Raw genomic sequence first — 20,846 nt, forward strand, 5'->3', positions numbered from 1 at the left:
GGTGCAATCGCCATCCCCGAATTGCTCTTCAACAGTGGGAAGCAAGAAGCTGCTTAAAACATCAATGTAGGCCTGTGCTGTCATAGTGTCACGCAAAACAACAAAGGGTGGAAGACCCCTCCATGAAAAACACGACCACACCATATCACTGCCGCCTCCCAATTTTACTGTTGGCACTACGCTCACTGGTAGGTAACGTTCACCGGGCATTCGCCATACCAACATCCTGCCATCGGATCGCTACGGGCATTCGCCATACCAACATCCTGCCATCGGATCGCTGCATTGTGTACCGTGATTCGTCATTCCACCCAACGTTTTCCCACAGTTCGATCGTCCAATGCTTACGCTCCTTACACCAAGCGAGGCGTCTTTTGGCATTTACCGCCGTGATGTGTGGCTTATGAGCAGTCGCTCGACCATGAAACCCAAATTTTCTCATCCCCCACATAAGTCATAGAACTTGCAGTGGATCCTGATGCAGTTTGGAATTCTTGTGTGTTGTCTGGATAGATGTCTGCTAATTACACATTACGACCCTCTTCAACTGTCGGCGGTCTCTGTCAACAGACGAGGTCGGCCCTTCACGTTTCCACTTCACTTTCACATCGGAAACAGTGGACCTAGGGATGTTTAGGAGAGTGGAAATCTCGCGTACAGACGTATGACACAAGTGACACCCAATCACCTGACCACGTTCGAAGTCTGTGAGTACCGCGGAGCGCCCCATTCTGCACTTTAACGATGTCTAATGACTACCGAGGTCGCTGATATGGAGTACCTGGCAGTAGGCGGCAGCACAATGCACGTAATATGAAATACTAAGTGTTGTGTCTAGACAAGACAGTCTAGACACAAGGCGAGGAAGCCGAAAGGGCACGCGTCAACTCACGCAGGCTTGCTTATGTCTGAAACAGGATACGTAATGAATGCTATAAAGAAAAGTACGTAGCTCCATGAATACTTAACTTTACTCCATCATTTGTATACAGCATTCTTAATGATACAAATGAGACTCTTTAAATACAAGCACTGTAAGGCTAATGGCGCCTTGCTAGGTCGTAGCCATGGACTTAGCTGAAGGCTATTCTAACTATCTCTCGGCAAATGAGAGAAAGGCTTCGTCAGTGTAGTCGCTAGCAAAGTCGTCGTACAACTGGGGACGAGTGCTAGTACGTCTCTCTAGACCTGCCGTGTGCTGGCGCTCAGTCTGCAATTACTGACAGTGGCGACACGCGGGTCTGACATGTACTAATGGACCGCGGCCGATTTAAAGCTACCACCTAGCAAGTGTGGTGTCTGGCGGTGACACCTCACTAAGTTTTTGGGGGTGTCCAGCTATTTTTGATCACATAGTATATGTGCCACCCTCGATCGGACTCTGTCACTTAACCAGTACTGCACGAATCAATCAAACAAACTTTTCTCTGGGGTACATTTACTGCACAACTGGGAAATAAAAGCAGATAAGCTACGCAACGCTGAAATTTCACTTCTGCACTCAGTTGCTGAATATTTTGTTTTATCGTCGGCGCCAATGTAACCTGTGGTCACACAAGGCGCTACTAGATCAGGTACATCTCCCTCTACATTTACAGCTACATCTCCTTAAATACCTTGCAGACTACTACAAAGTGCACGGGAGACGGTACTTAGCTATGGATAACATGCTAGGGTTAGTTTCGATTCCAATCACGCATGGAGAGCGGAATGTGGTTAAATGCCTCTGTATGAGTTGTAATTAGACTAATCTCTTTTTCCCGGTCCCGTAGAGGGATGGAAAACATATCTAGATTCTTCTGATTTAGAAATTTCGTAAGTATGCTTTCGCAAGATACTTGGCGTTTTGCTACAAGGGTCTGCAGGTGCAAGTCGTTCACCATTTTCATGACTCATTCCCGTGACTCAAACAAACCTGTGACCTTACGTTCCACCCTTCTATGTAAACATACAGTGTACTCCGTTAGTTCTATTTCATTTGAGTCCTACACGCTAATCAGTATTCTGAGATGGTATGCACAAGTGATTTGTAAGCAGTCTTTTATGTAGCCCAACTGCATTTTCCCGGTGTCTTGCCAATAAACTGAAATCTGCCATCTGCTTTACCTATGAATACGCCTGTGTGAACATTCCACTTAATATCTGAGCAAATCGTTGCACTGAGTTACTAGCGGATTGTTTTCAATTGTGATTCACAGATAATGGGGTCAGAGGGTACCGTTTCTCTGAATTTTGTGACGTGCACTATTTTACATTGCTAAACAGTTAAAAAAGTAGCCAATCTCTGCACCATTTTGAAATTTTATTAAAAGCTGACGTAATGTTGAAACACGGCAAGCGCTTTAGCTGGCCTCTTTTAATTTTTTTTCACGTTTAATTGTGCAACTGTAGGGGAACTGAAATAGTTTAACGGTAGTCATGATACGAGTTATTGTATGAGCTGCCTCCACTTCCTCTTCTTAAGCTCCTGTAGTCTAACATGGTGCCTAGATACATCCATTGCTGTATAAGCTAACTTTGGAAGCGAGGAGTGCCGTGAATGCGAGTGATGTGTTGCAGGGCAAGAGGGATGAACCACGGGGAACTATGAGTGCACTGGTCTTTGCAGAAATCTGCCATCTGTTTTACCTACGACTAAGCGTATGTGGACATTCCGCCTCGATGGTAGGGAATGGAAGTCGCTTTGTCACTCACAAAGCAGGTGGACGTCGTCTAGTCTATGGGCGATCAAGATTAAAAAGCCTTCGTTCCATAAGACGGTACTTCGGTACTTTGTCAGTGGGTGGTTGGCGCTAGGAGCTTGGTATAAGTGATATACCTGGGCAGACAAACATCTCCTAGATTTTCTAAAAACTTGACAAAACAGCACTTGCCTACTTAATCGACGGATGCTGGAGCAGAGTCGGTCACCATCCTCATAGCAAGGTCTTTAACAATTCACATGAGCTGTGACATGAGGCTAGCTGGTGGCTGAGTGAGCACCAATTGGAGCATTAATAGTGATGTCACGAGGGCGCAACGTAGGATTTTTAGAAAAGATGGAAATAAATGCGATGTGTTGGCTTTTTGGCATTTCACCATTGCCAATGTGAAATATTGTCGAAGAAACAATTACGTCATAGGCAGTCATTAGCAACTTTTAAGAGGATTGATGGTCGCGTTTTGTTGGTGGGAAGACAGGAGCAGGTTCCTGGGAGGAGACCAGGAAAATAGAGACGCATATTGTCGGTCACAGAGGATGAAGAGACAGGAGTTGGAGGAATTCTGGGGCAAAAGTCATAGCGAGGTAGCAGACTAAGTTCCGGCTGTGCTCTCAAGTCAAGGGTCGCCGAGTCTCCAATCTGCTCACAGTACACTTAAGATTTTGGTAAGCATTGCTTACTGCTATGGCACAACACTGCAAGCGAGTGTGTTGTTCAGTTGCTGCATAGATATCACTGCCTAAAATTCGCCAGTGCTTCCTCAGATCTTTAGGGTTCTTGGGTGTTGGTTCCAGACAGTCATTGCAGTTGTCATAGTCAGATTACTGTACCTAGTTCACTGAATTATATCCGAAAAAAATGGTTCAAATGACTCTGAGCACTATGGGACTCAACACCTGAGGTCATCAGTGCTCTAGAACTTAGAACTACTTAAACCTAACTAATATAAGGACATCACACACATCCATGCCCGAGGCAGGATTCGAATCTGCGACCGTAGCGGTCGCGCTGTTCAATACTGAAGCGCCTACAACCGCTCGGCCACGCCGGCCGGCAATTGTATCCGAGATTTTATGCAACTTATCTCTTTCAGTAACTTTGCCAGCTCAGAGCTTACAGTTCTCATAGCAAGGCACGTCTTTGTAAATACCTGTGTTTTCTGCCATTATTATTCATGTGTCTTTATAATTAACAACAGTGTTACTTAAATCGAACTTCCGTTAATAATCATTAGTGTAGCAGCGAATAAAATGCTTTTCAGAAGAAGAGAAACAATGTGTCCATCTGACTGGCTTCATCTATGCCTTTCAAAAGGTCATGTGAGAAAAGGACAAGTTGGCTTTCGTTTGACAGATGTTCTTGGAACCCATGCTGTTTACTTCTTCTACAGTCAACTGCTTTCCAGACATTGGCAGTGGCGGGTATTGTCCAACGCTTGCATTTTCATTTGGAGTTAGAGTGAGAAGTGCCAAATCTCACATTTGTCAGAGAAATAAAAACCCTCTCTTGATACAAAATTTATTTGTATATAGAAAAGTAGAAGGTATTGTGATGCCACAGAATTACTCTGGTCACCTCATCACTGCAAAAACCAATAAGACAAGTTAGTAAATAAATAACTTATTAAGAACATTCTAGGTCCCATACTACGGAACAGACTGGTTCTAAGCGCAAATAATAAAATCTTTATTACGAAAAGGATTCGCATTTTGCGAATCCGGATCGACGCCAGCTGTTTGCTGCAAATTAAAATTAGGAGTGTAACTCTAATTTCCCGCTTATCGCTAGACGTTAAGAACTTCGGCTGTCCTATCGAGCCTCCAGCACTGACCCAGACTTTCACATGTCACAGAGTCCACAATCCTTACGCTCGCACATTTCGTGATTCCCGCACAAGGAGAAAAAAGTATTTTTATCGTTATTTCAGCCCGTTGAGGCGTAGATACATTATTGATGGTTAAAATTTCTGTGGTTGTACAGTGTCTGTATCTTCACATTAGGCTATTCTGAGGAGTACATGTGTGGTAAATATTACGAAATGGACTTGCGTCAATGATGTACGGGTGCCCCGACGGACTAAAGTTACGATAAAATATGTTCTGTCCCTGTGTGGGAATCACGAAGTGACATATGGAAACTTTAATCGGTCCTGGAGGCATGTTTGGATAGCTGAAGTGATTAAGGCGGCTCGCGGTAACCGGAAAATCTGGGTTCGAACTCGGTCCTACACAAATTTTCGTGTGTTGCAAACAGTAGACGTCAATTCGGATTCGCAAAATGCGAATAAATATCGTAATATTTATGACAACCGTAATCTTCAGACCAGTGTAATTGAAGAAGCAGACACTGTCTACGCACAGACATTGTAACCATAGTCCTGTTTCCACGCTTCGAAGGGGTAAAATGACGATGGCATGTATCTCTCTCTCTCTGTGCGAGAATCAGAAAATGTGCGAGCGTAAGGGCTTTGGACTAGCTAAGATGTCAGCTAGGATCGGCCTGGAGGCGTGCTCAGATAGCCGTCGCATTAAGACGACAGCTCGTGATAAGCGAGAAATCCACGTTCGAGTTCCAGTCGAGCACAAATTTTCATGTTCCCCACACACCTGACGTCAATCCGAATTCGTAAAATGCGAAACCATTTCGTAATACTTACCACAGCTGTAATCGTCAGAGCTGTGTAATCTGAAGATATGGAATTTGTATAACTGCACACATTGTATCCATGAATAACAAAATATTTATTTCAATGCTATTGATACTAAAAAGGGCTACTCTTTATTATGATAATTTGTTGTTGTTGTGGTCTTCCGTCCTGAGATTGGTTTGATGCAGCTCGCCATGCTACTCTATCCTGTGCAAGCTTCTTCATCTCCCAGTACCTACTGCAGCCTACATCCTTCTGAATCTGCTTAGTGTATTCATCTCTTGGTCTCCCTCTACGATTTTTACCACCCACGCTGCCCTCCAGTACTAAATTGGTGATCCCTCGATGTCTCAGAACATGTCCTACCAACCGATCCCTTCTTCTAGTCAGGTTGTGCCACAAGCTCCTCTTCTCCCCAATTCTATTCAATACCTCCTCATTAGTTATGTGATCTACCCTCTAATCTTCAGCATTCTTCTGTAGCACCACATTTCGAAAGCTTCTATTCGCTTCTTGTCTAAACTATTTATCGTCCATGTTTCACTTCCATACATGGCTACACTCCATACAAATACTTTCAGAAACGATTTTCTGACACTTAAATCTATACTCGATGTTAACAAATTTCTCTTCTTCAGAAACGCTTTCCTTGCCATTGCCAGTCTACATTTTATATCCTCTCTACTTCGACCATCATCAGTTATTTTGTTCCCCAAATAGCAAAACTCCTTTACTACTTTAAGTATCTCATTTCCTAATCTAATTCCCTCAGCATCACCCGACTTAATACGACTACATTCCATTATCCTCATTTTGCCTTTGTTGATGTTCATCTTATACCCTCCTTTCAAGACACTGTCCATTCCGTTCAACTGCTCTTCCAAGTCCTTTCATACCCCTCGACTCTTATAACTGCCATCTGCTTTCTGTGCAAATCGTAAATAGCCTTTCGCTCCCTGTATTTTACCCCTGCCACATTCAGAATTTGAAAGAGAGTATTCCAATCAACATTGTCAAAAGCTTTCTCTAAGTCTACAAATGCTGGAAACGTAGGTTTGCCTTTCCTTAATCTTTCTTCTAAGATAGGTCATAGGGTCAGTATTGCCTCACGTGTTCCAACATTTCTACGGAATCCAAACTGATCTTACCCGAGGTCAGCTTCTATCAGTCTTTCCAATCGTTTGTTAAGAATTCGCGTTAGTATTTTGCAGCTGTGACTTATTAAACTGATAGTTCGGTAATTTTCACATCTGTCGACACCTGCTTTCTTTGGGATGGGAATTATTATATTCTTCTTGAAGTCAGAGGGTATTTCGCCTGTCTCATACATCTTGCTCACCAGATGGTAGAGTTTTGTCAGGACTGGCTCTCCCAAGGCTGTCAGTAGTTCTGATGGAGTGTTGTCTACTCCGGGAGCCTTGTTTCGACTCAGGTCTTTCAGTGCTCTGTCAAACTCTTCACGCAGTATCATGATAATACAAGTACAGAATTACAGACTTAATGTTTTAATTAGGTATAATGGAATCAAAATAAAGCATTTCCAATATCTTTAATTTGTTTTAAAGGGAAGGACAAAATTAAATTCAAGGTAATATCTATCGGTATTGACAACTGTTTCTTATACAACTCCATTCATAAGACCAGATGTTACAAAGATCACTGTAGAAGTGCCTGTGCTGTTAAGAAAACTCTATCTGCTGTCTTTGTCTTTTCATAACATTTTCTAGACGCCTGTTCTGTTTCTTCACAACTCCAGCTATTTTTGCTGTTATTCGAACCCTAATTATCTACAAACAAAAGATTAAATGTACTCTGCTTACATAACATCTGCACATTAACTAAGAGGGGGAGACCTTGACACGCGACACTTGCAGCTCTGAAGGGAAGGACTGTTTTGCACAAAGATCATGCGCCATTTAGTAATGAATGTTTCAAACATTTTTTACCATGATTCGGTATTTGGATCACGTCTAGGGACGTGCAACGGAGTATCGAGAACACAGTAGCACTGAAAACCCGCCTTATGAAGAAATGGCACTAAGAGTGTTAAACATTTCCACTCATTTAATACAGGACTTCCCAGCTAACGTGCTCCGCAAACAGATAGTGAGTGGAGATCTGTGAGCAGCGAGTGCTGTGCCCCCTCCATCGCCGCAGGAAATAGGGTGGGGAGATGTGAGGAGTAAACTTGTGTAAACGAGCAAATCGATCCTGAGGGAAATGTTTGAAGAAACTGTCACATTGAAGGTCACTTACTTCAAGCTACGTATCATTTTCCTCGTTTGTAGACACATAAAGTAATAAATTCCATAGCAGACCTACAGTATGTACAGTATCGACAGAAATAGATAGATTTATACCGCATAAGTTAATAAGAGACGGGACTGATCCACGATGGTACACAAAACACGTCAGAACACTGTTGCAGAAGCAACGAGAAAAGCATGCCAAATTCAGAAGAACGCAAAATCTCCAAGACTGGCTAAGTTTCACGGAAGCTCGAAATTTAGTGCGGACGTCAATGCGAGACGCATTTAATAGATTCCACAATGAAACATTGTCTCAAAATACGGTAGAAAACCCAAAGAGATTCTGGTCGTATGTAAAGCGCACCAGTGGCAAAAAACAGTCAATACCGTCACTGCGCGATAGCGATGGAAATGTTACCGATGATGGTGCCACTAAAGCGGAGTTACTAAATACAGTTGTCCGAAATTTCTTCACGAAAGAAGACGAAGTTAATATTCCAGAATTCGAAACCAGAACAACTGTTAGCATGAGTGACATGAAAGTAGATATCTTAGGTGTTGCGAAACAACTCAAATCACTTAAGATGGACTTTCTGTCCAGATGGTGTACCAATCAGATTACTTTCAGAGTATGCAGACACAATAGCGCCTTTCTTAGACATCATACACAACCGCTCACTTGACCAAAGGTCTGTTCCTAAAGAGTGGAAAGTAGCACAGGGCACACCAATTTTTAAAAAAGGAAATAGGAATAATCCATTGAATTACAGACCCATATCACTGGCCTCAATTTGCAGTAGGAGTTTGGAGCATATACTGTACTCGAACATTATGAATCAACTTGAAGAAAATGATTCAGGAAATATCATTCTTGTGCAACGCAGCTAGCTCTTTATTCCCATGAAGTAATGAATGCTGTGGACAAGGGATCTCATATCGATTCCATATTCCTAGATTTCCAGAAGGCTTTCGATACCGTTCCTCACAAGCGACTATTAATCAGATTGCGTGCATATGGAGTATCGTCTCAGTTGTGTGACTGGATTCGTGATTTCCTCTCAGTTCGTAGTGATAGACGGTACATCATCGAGTAGAACAGAAGTCACATCTGGCGTTCAGCAGTGTCATAGGCCCTCTGCTGTTCCTGATTTACATAAATGATCTAGGTGATAATCTGAGCAGCTATCAGACGATCAATTCCAATTACAAAATGATATAGAGAGAATTTCTGTATGGTGCAAAAAGTGGCAATTGGCACTAAACAAAGAAAAGTGCAAGGTCATCCACATGGGTACCAAAAGAAATCCGATAGCTTTTGGGTATATGATAAATCGCACAAATCTAAGGGCTGTCAATTCGACTAAATGCCTAGGAATTACAATCACGAGCAACTTAAATTGGAAAGACCACATAGTTAATATTGTGGGGAAGGCGAAACAAAGACTGTGCTTTGTTGGCAGAACACTTAGAAGATGCGACAAACCCACTAAAGAGCTAGGCTACATTACACTTGTCCGTCCTCTGCTGGAATGTTGCTGCGCGGTGTGGGATCCTCACCAGGTAGGATTGACGGAGGACATCGAAAACGTGCAAAGAAGGGCAGCTCGTTTCGTGTTATCGCGCAGGGGTGAGAGTGTCATTGATATGATACGCGAGTTGGGATGGCAGTCACTGAAACAAAGGCGGTCTTCTTTGCGGAGAAATCTATTTATGAAATTTCAATCACCAACTTTCTCTTCCGAATGGGAAAATATTTTGTTGACACCCACCTACGTAGAGAGAAATGATCATCGTAATAAAATAAGAGAAATCAGAGCTCGAACGGAAAGATTTAGGTGTTCCTTTTTCCCAAGCGCCATTCGAGAGTGAAATGGTAGAGAAGTAGTATGAAAATGGTTCGATGAACCCTCTGCCAGGCACTTAAGTGTTAATTGCAGAGTAACCATGTAGATGTAGACATATTCCATACTTTCTTCAACCCTGTTAAAAATGTCTCATGCAGCTGTGTGCCTATGTTATCTACACTTTCATAGAGCGCGGGAGGACAAGCAACTTATTCTTTATAAAGATTTTACAAAGCTGGCTCTGAACGTCATCTGGCATTACCTGTGTGCGATGCATAGCTGTCGTGTTCGCGAAACTGTCCCATCAAAAGTGGACATAAATGTTCAGCAGCAACTAACAAGTATTCTTTTATTAAATCGCCATCTGTGACATTGCCAAAAGTAGAGCATCTTTGTAGACCACCCTAAAGGCACACTTCCCAGATTTTTCTTTCTCTTCCTTCTCTTCATTAGAGACTTCTTAAGTAACAGAACCCAGCACGTCATCCACAAAGGTGAGTGTTCGTCAGAGATAAGGATATCGTCAGGAGTGCCCCAGGGAAGTGTAAAAGGAGTACTATTATTTTCTACACTCCTGGAAATGGAAAAAAGAACACATTGACACCGGTGTGTCAGACCCACCATACTTGCTCCGGACACTGCGAGAGGGCTGTACAAGCAATGATCACACGCACGGCACAGCGGACACACCAGGAACCGCGGTGTTGGCCGTCGAATGGCGCTAGCTGCGCAGCATTTGTGCACCGCCGCCGTCAGTGTCAGCCAGTTTGCCGTGGCATACGGAGCTCCATCGCAGTCTTTAACACTGGTAGCATGCCGCGACAGCGTGGACATGAACCGTATGTGCAGTTGACGGACTTTGACCGAGGGCGTATAGTGGGCATGCGGGAGGCCGGGTGGACGTACCGCCGAATTGCTCAACACGTGGGGCGTGAGGTCTCCACAGTACATCGATGTTGTCGCCAGTGGTCGGCGGAAGGTGCACGTGCCCGTCGACCTGGGACCGGACCGCAGCGACGCACGGATGCACGCCAAGACCGTAGGATCCTACGCAGTGCCGTAGGGGACCGCACCGCCACTTCCCAGCAAATTAGGGACACTGTTCCTCCTCGAGTATCGGCGAGGACCATTCGCAACCGTCTCCATGAAGCTGGGCTACGGTCCCGCACACCGTTAGGCCGTCTTCCGCTCACGCCCCAACATCGTGCAGCCCGCCTCCAGTGGTGTCGCGACAGGCGTGAATGGAGGGACGAATGGAGACGTGTCGTCTTCAGCGATGAGAGTCGCTTCTGCCTTGGTGCCAATGATGGTCGTATGCGTGTTTGGCGCCGTGCAGGTGAGCGCCACAATCAGGACTGCATACGACCGAGGCACACAGGGCCAACACCCGGCATCATGGTGTGGGGAGCGATCTCCTACACTGGCCGTACACCACTGGTGATCGTCGAGGGGACACTGAATAGTGCACGGTACATCCAAACCGTCATCGAACCCATCGTTCTACCATTCCTAGACCGGCAAGGGAACTTGCTGTTCCAACAGACAATGCACGTCCACATGTATCCCGTGCCACCCAACGTGCTCTAGAAGGTGTAAGTCAGCTACCCTGGCCAGCAAGATCTCCGGATCTGTCCCCCATTGAGCGTGTTTGGGACTGGATGAAGCGTCGTCTCACGCGGTCTGCACGTCCAGCACGAACGCTGGTCCTACTGAGGCGCCAGGTGGAAATGGCATGGCAAGCCGTTCCACAGGACTACATCCAGCATCTCTACGATCGTCTCCATGGGAGAATAGCAGCCTGCATTGCTGCGAAAGGTGGATATACACTGTACTAGTGCCGACATTGTGCATGCTCTGTTGCCTGTGTCTATGTGCCTGTGGTTCTGTCAGTGTGATCATGTGGTGTATCTGACCCCTGGAATGTGTCAATAAAGTTTCCCCTTCCTGGGACAATGAATTCACGGCGTTCTTATTTCAATTTCCAGGAGTGTATGTACATAAATGATCTGGTGGACAGGATGAGCAGCAATCTACGGCTGTATGCTGATGATGCTGTTGTGTATGAGAAGATGTCGTTGAGTGTCTGTAGGAGGATACAAGGTGACGTGACAAAATTTCTAGTTGGTGTGGTGAATGGTAGCAAGCACCAAAAGCGGAAAAATGAAAGTTAAAGCAGATGAATAGAAAAAAGAAACCCCTAAATGTTCGAATACAGCATCAGTAGTGTGCCACATGACACAGTCTCGTCCATTCAGTATCTAGGCGTAACGTTGCTATATAAAATGGAAGAGCACAAGGATCGCAACAGGGAGTGGTCGATTTTAGGAAAACGGGATTAATCTGTAAATGCGTCCACCTACGGTACACTAATGCAACCCATTCTTGTGTACTGCTGGAGTGTTTGGGATCCGCACCATGTAAGATTAAAGGAAGACATGGAAACAATTCAGAGGCGAGCTGCTTGATTTTTTACTGGCAGGTTCGAACAACACACAAGTATTATGGAAATGCCTCGGGAATTCAAATGGGAATCCTGCAAGGAAAGGGACCTTAATTTTAATTTTAAAAACCAACAGCCTCAGTTGCAAAGTACACCTAGATTTACCTAGGTTTCAGTCGGGTTAACCCAACCTTCTTTAGAATAAAAGTAACTACCGTTTGTCCATAGTGGACATCGTCAAGCTAAAAGCGACGATTGATACATTTTTGTTTTGCGGTTTTTTGAATTTTATCTTCTCGTCGAGGAAATCGCGTTTTCTAGCGCTGTACGATAAACCTGTATTGTTTTATTTATTGTTACTGCAACATCTCTCTGTTTCACGTCACAAATCAAAAATCTTCGAATAAAAGCTGAATTAAGCATAGACAATTTCAATTTTGCTATAAATACTGTTGATTTTGAAGTAACAGACTGGAGGATAGCTATGTACTATAAGGTTACAAAAGTTGTGGGATAGTGATATGCAGATGTACAGATGGCGGTAGTATGGCCTACACAAAGTTCAAATGGGCAGTGCATTTGCGAAATTCTCATTTGTACACAGGTGATCCATGTGAAAAGGCTTCCGAAGTGGTTATAGCCGTACGACGGGAATTAACAGACTGGAATGGTAACTGTAGCTAGACGCATGGAACATTAAATTTCGGAATTCGTTAGGGATCTCTGTGGTGTCACGGCCAGACACCACACTTGCTAGTATACGACGGACCCGCGTGTCGCCACTGTCAGTGATTGCAGACCGAGCGCCGCCACACGGCAGGTCTAGAGACACTTCCTAGCACTCGCCCCAGTTGTACAGCCGACTTTGCTAGCGAAGCTACATTGACAAATACGCTCTCATTTTCCGAGACGATAGTTAGCATAGCCTTCAGCTACGTCATTTGCTACGACCTAGCAAGGCGCCATTACCAGTTTGTATTGAGATATTAGAACATGTATCTTCAAGAGCGATGTACACCAATTATGGATTAAAGTTAAGTATTCCAGCAACTACGTTCTTTTCTTACTAGACTCAACTACTTTACTGTTCCAGACCTCACGCCAGTCTGCGTGAGCTTAACGCGTGCTATTCGGCTACAAGTCATAGTGGATTGGCTGTCGGGTCAGTCCACTACAATCTCAACATCCCGAGATACATAACGTCAAGAGTGCGCCGGGAATAACAAGTTTCAGGCATTATCTCTCACAACAGACGTTTGCTTTCTCGGTGCTAACAGACAAGCAACACTGCGTGAATTAACCGTAGAAATCAATGTGGAACTTACAACGAACGTATCCGTTAAATAGTGCGGCGAAACTTGACGTTCACGGGCTATGACAGGAAATGACCGACTCGAATGCCTTTGCAAACAGCACGACATCGCCTGCAGCACCTCTCCGGGACACGAGACCATGTCGGTTGGATTCTAGACGGCTGGAAAACCGTGCCCTGGTCAGATGAGTCCCGATTTCAGTTGGTAAGAGCTGATGGTATCGCTCCAGTGTGGGGTAGTCCCCACAAAGCCATGGACCCAGGGTGTCAACAAGGCGCTATGCAAGCTGCTGGCGCCTCCTTAACGGTGTGGGCTGTGCTGATATGGAACTGACTGGGGCCTCTCGTCCAACTGAACAGTCATTGTTTGCAAGTGGCTATATTCGGCTAGTTGGAGATCATTTGCTGCCGTTCAGCCATGGAATTTTTATGGATGCCATGACACCGGACCGATCGGGGTGGCGCAGTGGTTAGCACACTGGACTCGCATTCGGGAGGACGACGGTTCAAACCCGTCTATGGCCACCCTGATTTAGGTTTTCCGTGATTTTCCTAAATCGTTTCAGGCGAATGCCGGAATGGTTCCTTTGAAAGGGTATGGCCGATTTCCTTCCCAATCTTCCCGAATCCGAGCTTGTGCTCCGTTTCTAATGACCTAGTTGTCGACGGGACATTAAACACTAATCTCCTCCTCCATGACACTGGGCCTTAATTGTTTGCAATTGGATTGAAGAACATTGTGGACAATTCCAGCGAATAATGGTTTGCCCACCGAGATCGTCCGACATGAATCTTATCCAACATTCATGAGACACAATTGAGAGGTCAGTTTGTGCACAAAATCCTGCACCGTCAACATTTTCGCAATTGTGGACGGTTATAAGGGCGGCGTGGCTCAATATTTCTGCGGAAGACTTCCAATGAATTCTTAAGTCCATGCCACGTCGATTTGTTGCACTATGTCGGGTAAAAGGGTGTCCGACATGATGTTAGGAAGATTTCCATGACTTTTGTGACCTCTGTGTAGAACAGAAATGTTCCGTAATTTACAAGGCCCTTTATATACCCTCACTCATTTTCTAAACAGTTTACCACTTGCAGTTTTTAGGGGAATCTGGTAAGACACTGATCGCTTATGTAAAGGAAGCGTTCGTTGTGAGGTAAGGCTGATGTGCATGCAACACATCTAGCAAACAGGTACTGTGGGTACGCCCTTAACTGACCAAAGCTACTAGAAAAACTACAGTAATCTAGGCATACTTATGATAGTCTACTGTAGTTTTACAACTCTAGCCCTTATTTAATACAGAAAGGATCTTTCCAAGCCGGAAACTGGTAGTAACTGAGCAAAATGCTGGCGGCAGGTACTGTAGCTTGCACGGGACGGGGCTGACGAGTGGTGTGTTGTTGCCGTGTGCCAGGTACGAGGTGGCGCGCACGGCTCGCTCTACACCCACGCCGTCGACGGCTGCGTCGTCGCCGCCGCCGCCACCGCGCCTGCCGTGGTGGGTGTCTGCGAAGCTGCGCGTGGTGATGCCGTCTGGGCAGGAGGTGGGGGCGGCGGGGGTGGCGTGGCTCGCCAGCCCGGGGGCGGCGCCCGGCTGCCCCGCGCCGTGGCGCTCCCTGGTGATGCAGCACCTGAACCAGTTCACCGTCACGCACGACGGCCGCATGCTGCTGTACGACGCCGGAGACGACGACGACGACGGCGTAGACGACGCGCCGCTGGAGCTGCCCGCCGGCGCCTTCTGCCTCGACAGGATCAAGGTCCGACAGGTTGGTGGCACCGCGCCACGACACACACCGCTAGCTACCCTTCTGCCTGTACCCTGTATTACTACCCGCTGATAACATCACCGTACTAAATATAAGTCACCTCTCTAAAGAAAGGGCAATATTGATCATTTTGCGTCCCATAGCTTACGTTAATGCGGAAGTACGCAACTGTTAAACCTTACTGTAAGAAACGTGACCAGAAAGACAAAGCGATAATTAATTGAAACCCTCAGGTGTTGTTGATATACCTCGGTGGGGACAGCTGAAAATGTGTGCCCCGACCGGGACTCGAATACAGGATCTCCTACTTACATGGCAGTCGCGCTATCCATCTGTGTCCTCGGTGGCTCAGAAGGATGGAGCGTCTGCCATGTAAGCAGGAGATCCCAGGTTCGAGTCCCGTTCGGGACACACATTTTCAGCTGTCCCCACCGAGGTATATCAACAACACCTGTCGGCAGCTTAGGGTTTCAATTAATTATAATTTATTCGAGAGTAGCTGCGCTGTCATTAATGGTATCTGTTCTTTCGAGAACAGTTACTGTCTTCATATATAGATAAATGGCTACCCGGCCATTGACCTTCGTCTGTGCGAATGCGCACAGGTTGCCCCAACTCTTACGGGAATCGTCACCTTAGTTGGCGCGAGTAACGAGTGGATGGGCAAATATCTATTAGGAACATTAAGTATGTAGATTGTGGACAGTTGGGAATGTTGGTCTCATGGGAAGCGTGCAAGGGTTAAGTCCCTGAGGTCGCGCTATTCATCTGTGTGCTCGGTGGCTCAGATGGACGCCGGCACGGTAGCTCGGCGTGGTCGGCCAGAGAGCTGGTTGGCCTCTGTTATAAAAAAAAACTGAGTGGAAGGATCAACAAACAAACTTGAACGGATGACAGGTGACGTCCGCAACGACGAAACATAACGATCAACAACAAACAAAATGGAAAAAAAAGAAAGAAAATGGATAGAGCGTGTGCCATGTAAGCAGGAGATCCCGGGTTCGAATCCCGGTCGGGGCACACATTTTCAGCTGTCCCCACCGAGGTGTATCAACAACACCTGTCGGCAGCTGAGGGTTTCAATTAATTAACATTTACTCTAGAGTAGCTGCAGTCTCATCAATAGTATCTGTTCTTTCGAGAAGAGTTACTATCTTCATACATAACTAATTAGAGTTCAGTTTCCTTACCGTCACATTTTTCCAAAATATTCGAAAAATTAATGAACTCAAGAATAATCACATATTTAGGTAGCAACAATTTGCTTAGCAGATCACATTTTGGATTCCACAAGAGTTATTGGACTAAGAATGCTATTTATAATTCACCGACCAAATATAAAAAAAGGCTTCAATAATAAAATGCCGCTAGTTTGTATTTTCTGTGAGGTTTCCAAAGTGTTTAATTATGTCACATGTTACTCCCTTAAAAAGACGTAAATTTTATGGAACAGATGGATTTACATACAACTGGTTTGAATTGTACTTAACAAACAGGATTCAGAGAGAAGTGCTGAATAATTTGAACATACTTTGTGAGTGGGGAGAAATCACAAAGGCAGTCCCACAGTATTCAGTTTTGGATCCACTCCTATTCCTTATACGAGGAGCATTCAATGCGTAACGCAACACATTTTTTCTCTCCGCCAATTTAAGTTGAAAAAATGCGGAGTTCCGATAGGTGGCGACTGAGTTTCTTTTAGAGGGAAACCGGAGCATCTCAGATATTCACAGGGGCTTGTAGAAAGTCTATGGAGAACAAAAGCACGGAGAGTAGTTGGGCGAGGCATCTGTCATCATCGCAGCAAGATCGCGCAGAGCTCTCCGATCCCCCCGCATGAAGGCCGGCAGCACACAGTTGTGACTGTTGTAATGTTGGAACGTGCGGACACTCTTATCCGAGGTGATCGACGAATCAGAATGAAACACTTCGAGACTCAACTGGACGTATCTGTTGGTAGTGCTCACAGCTGAGGTACTCGAAAGATGTGTCCGCTTGGTTCCCCGCCGTCTAAAAGATCATAAATAGCAACGAAGGAGCACCGGTGCGCAACTGCTTGCGCTTTACGAGACTGGTAGAGACAACTTTTGTAGAACATCGTCACAGGTGGCTTCATCACTTCGAACAGTAAACAAAAAGGCAATTTATATAGTGGCGCCACACCATCTCTCCTCCGAAGAAAAAATTCAAAGCCGCACCCTCCGCCGGTAAAGTCAATGGCGACGGTCTCCCGGGTCTCTGAAGGGCTGGCTTACTATGTATGATGTTCTCCCTCATGGTGCAAAGCTCAACTCTGAAGTATTGTGCTAACCCGGGGAGTTCAAGAAACGACTTCAGCGTGTTCGTCTCCACAAAAGAGCAAACGAACTTCTCCTTCTCCATGGCAACGCAAGGCCTCACACGAGTCTACGTACCAGAGAGGAGCCGTAATACTTCAGCGACCGTTATTCTTCATCCACCATACGGCATTGATCTCGCACCTTCCGACTTCCGTCTGTTTGGCCTAATGAAAGATGCAATGTGTGGATGATGCGGAGATCATTGATACAGCAAGACGTTATCTACGACATTGACCCGTAGAGTGGACGATGCAGACATACAGGCCGTCACATAAGCTGCCGTAAGAACGGAGATTATCTTGAAAAATAGGGTTTGGTAGCCAAAAGAATGGACAATAACATGGTGTATTGGAATACCGAATAAAATCAACCTACTTTCAGAAAGAAAATGTGTTGCATTATTTATTGAATAGCCTTTCACTTGACATTCAACAAACAGAATTGGTACTTTCTGCAGATGATACTAGTGTTGTAATAAGTCTCATTAGAGAGAAAAAACGGGAGAGAGTGTTAACAATGTTTTTCAGAGAAGTGGTTCTCTGAAGATTGACACACTCTTAATTTGAGAAAATTACAAATTTGAGAAAATTCTGTACAACAAATAGTCGTACTAACAGTTGATGTACCACATGAGCAGGAGTCAGTACGTAGGGTAGAGGACTCCAAAATTTTTAGTGTATATATTTATGAAAACTTGAACTGGAAGAAGCATATTACCAAGCTACTCAAACAGTTAAGTTCAGCTACTTTTGCTCTTCATATAATTACGAGTATTCGAAACAAATAAATCAGTTCCCTGACAAATTTTGCGAATTTATACTCAATAATGTCTTACGGATTTTTTTTATAGTAAGGACAGCTCACTGATTGCAATGGATTTTATAGTCGAATTGATCATGGTTTCGACTCCTAAACTTAGGGAGTCTTCATCAGAATTTATATTACATACGTAAAAAGTTGAGCATAACAGCTCTCGTCATACAATTTTAACACCAAAAAGGCCACCTCACATAATAAAACATCCTACGTAAAAGTTTTACTGGCATTGCTAGTTAAAAATTAAAGATTGCCGCTAAGGGCTGCTTGTGTATACTGAAACAGGTGACATCAGTCTGATACTTTCACGGTTGCTACACACAGCTATGTTTAAAGTTGTCTTACGGAATATTTCTGGGTTAACTCATCACTTAGAAAGAAAGTACTGATTGCACAAAAGCGAGTAGTAAGAGTATGCGAGGCGTTCACCCGCGGTCGTCATGTTGGCACCTCTTCATGGAGTTAGGCATTTTAACTATGCAATCACAATAAATTTATTCGGTGCTTAATTTCATGATAAACAGTCCAACACGACTTGAGAATTACAATGATATATGTAACTACAACACTAGCGGGAAAATGACTTCCTTCCGTCGGATGTTCGAGTCCTCCCTCGGCCATAGGTGTAGGTGTTGTCCTTAGTTTAAGTTAGATTAAGTAGTGCGTAAGCTTAAGGACCGATGACGTCAGCAGTTTGGTCCCATAAGAACGTACCACAAATTTCCAAAATTTTACCTTTATTACCCATTGTTAAAGCTGTCGCTGGCACAGAGAGGAGTTCAGTATGCAGCACTAAATTTTTTTTTGATAATTTGCCCAATAACATAAGAAGTCTGTTAGATAGAAAAACAAGTTTTGAATCCAACCTAAAATCGTATCTCTGGGACGAGTCCATATATGACATTGACTTATTTGCATAGCCCGGTAAAGTAAAATGTTCGACGAAGGACTTTATGTTGCGATCAAAGACTGGAATTAAAAAAAAAAAAAAAGAAAGAAATTGACCGTACCTGGATTACTATTTGTATTCGCGACTATGTCTCGGTTTGTGAACCTGTAAAAGGACTAGTTATTCACTATAATTGGATGAGTAGGGCTAAAAAAATGTGTTCATTGTCGTTAATACTAAACGTCTATACACACCCTGTTGACTGACTCGTTCACACCATCTCGATAAAAGAATCGTCCAAATGATCTTTGGAACATGTAACTAATTATCTGTTAGCATTAATCACCACAGCTGTATTTTGGTATTTTCTTATGTCATAACGAATTTCTCTCAAAGAACGCCATGAGGTGACGCCAATTCTCGTAGAATTGTGGCGATCCCATGGCTCCAGAAGGTGCCTGTAACGTTATGTAAAACGATTAGACTTCTTTATTGTTCCGTCAGATCACCTGCCAGCTATTCAGATTTGGATTTTCTGTGTTTTCCCTAAATCGCTTAAGGCTAGTGCTCGGTTGCTTCCTTAGAAAGCCGATTACCTTCTCTTCCCTTTCGCCAATAGAGCTTGTGCTCTAATTACCTTCTCACCGACAGGACTCTGAACCCTAATCCTCAGTCCTGCCGTCATTCACACTGTTGTGCTCACAAATGGCGCACTTGAAGAATTGTTGTCTGTACGCTACCATAGGAACTCATCAAGAATTTTTGCCCAGTTCTTATCGAAGGCGTTCTTAACATGATAATTGTTGGAGAAGGCGGAAACACCTATGATATTGTCTCTCCTTGAAAGTCAGCTCGTAGGGTTTTGATAGTGAGCCTGTTAGAGTTACCTTATCTAGCAAATTGATCGGACATTCTTATAATACACACCCTTCTATGTCAGAAAAGTGCAACACCACGAAATTAACAACTCATATTTGGAGCAGTTCCCTAGAAAGACCCCCGGAACTCATCTGAGAGCATGCTAACTGGACCCGGGACCGTCATGGTGGGACCGGAACGAAGAAAAATCTCTGCCCCTGGTCTTCCAGGGCTGGAGTGTAGTGCTCTATCTGACCGACTTCCACCGCCACCTGGATGAATACAGTCAGTTTTGGGTGATTTGCGTGTCGTGAGTTAATCTGCCTAAAACATCTTCACTGTTTCTACCATTAATGTTTGACTTGCTGTGTTAAACCTTTAACATAATATTATACCTCTTAACGAGCAGATAATGAAAGCGCTTCATTTTTTTTTTTTAAATGGGACAATAATTATATGAAATACTGAAAATTGCAGTGTTGTTGCTCCTGGAAGACGTTAGATAGACAGCCAGCATGTTGGATCAGGTATCCAGGTAACTCTTTCAGCTGTTTTGCAATATAGATGTTTTTAGTTTATGAAAATAGAACCAGAATGGGCTGAACACATGCTGGGTGGTTATAAGTATACTTTATCTACTTGAGATCCAGTAGACAGGCCTGGTGTCTCCTCCGAAAACTAGGTGGAGCTGACAAACTACACCACAACCCAACAGATATTTCTGCAAATAGGATTTCAGCTCACATATAGGCAACATCTAGAGCGCCAAAGACAAGAAACATACAAGAATAATACGCCGTGAACTTAGTGCTCTTAAGAAAAACAGCACACCTTTGGACCAGTATTCCTCGAAACTTACCCCCAATTAAGTCAGGGAAGCCCTGAAGAGTGTCAAGGCGGGAAAGACATCTGGATTGGATGGAATACACCCAGAATTCCTTTTGCACTGTGGGGAATATGTCAAAAAAATGTCT

The 20,846-nt window shown here is 44.4% G+C and overlaps 1 protein-coding gene across 2 annotated transcripts in view; it reads left to right on the forward strand.

Annotated features, from left to right (window-relative positions):
• LOC126100632 (probable G-protein coupled receptor Mth-like 1) overlaps positions 1–20,846 on the forward strand; it is a 406,527-nt gene that overhangs the window by 46,848 nt on the left and 338,833 nt on the right. The window contains exon 2 of one of the 2 annotated variants that reach the window (XM_049911258.1): positions 14,616–14,970. In XM_049911258.1, coding sequence (XP_049767215.1) covers positions 14,616–14,970 — 355 coding nt within the window. The remainder of the gene's footprint in view (positions 1–14,615; positions 14,971–20,846) is intronic. The other variant, XM_049911259.1, reaches the window with a different exon arrangement.

The sequence above is a fragment of the Schistocerca cancellata genome, chromosome 9, assembly GCF_023864275.1.
Source record: "Schistocerca cancellata isolate TAMUIC-IGC-003103 chromosome 9, iqSchCanc2.1, whole genome shotgun sequence".
NCBI lineage: Eukaryota > Metazoa > Arthropoda > Insecta > Orthoptera > Acrididae > Schistocerca > Schistocerca cancellata.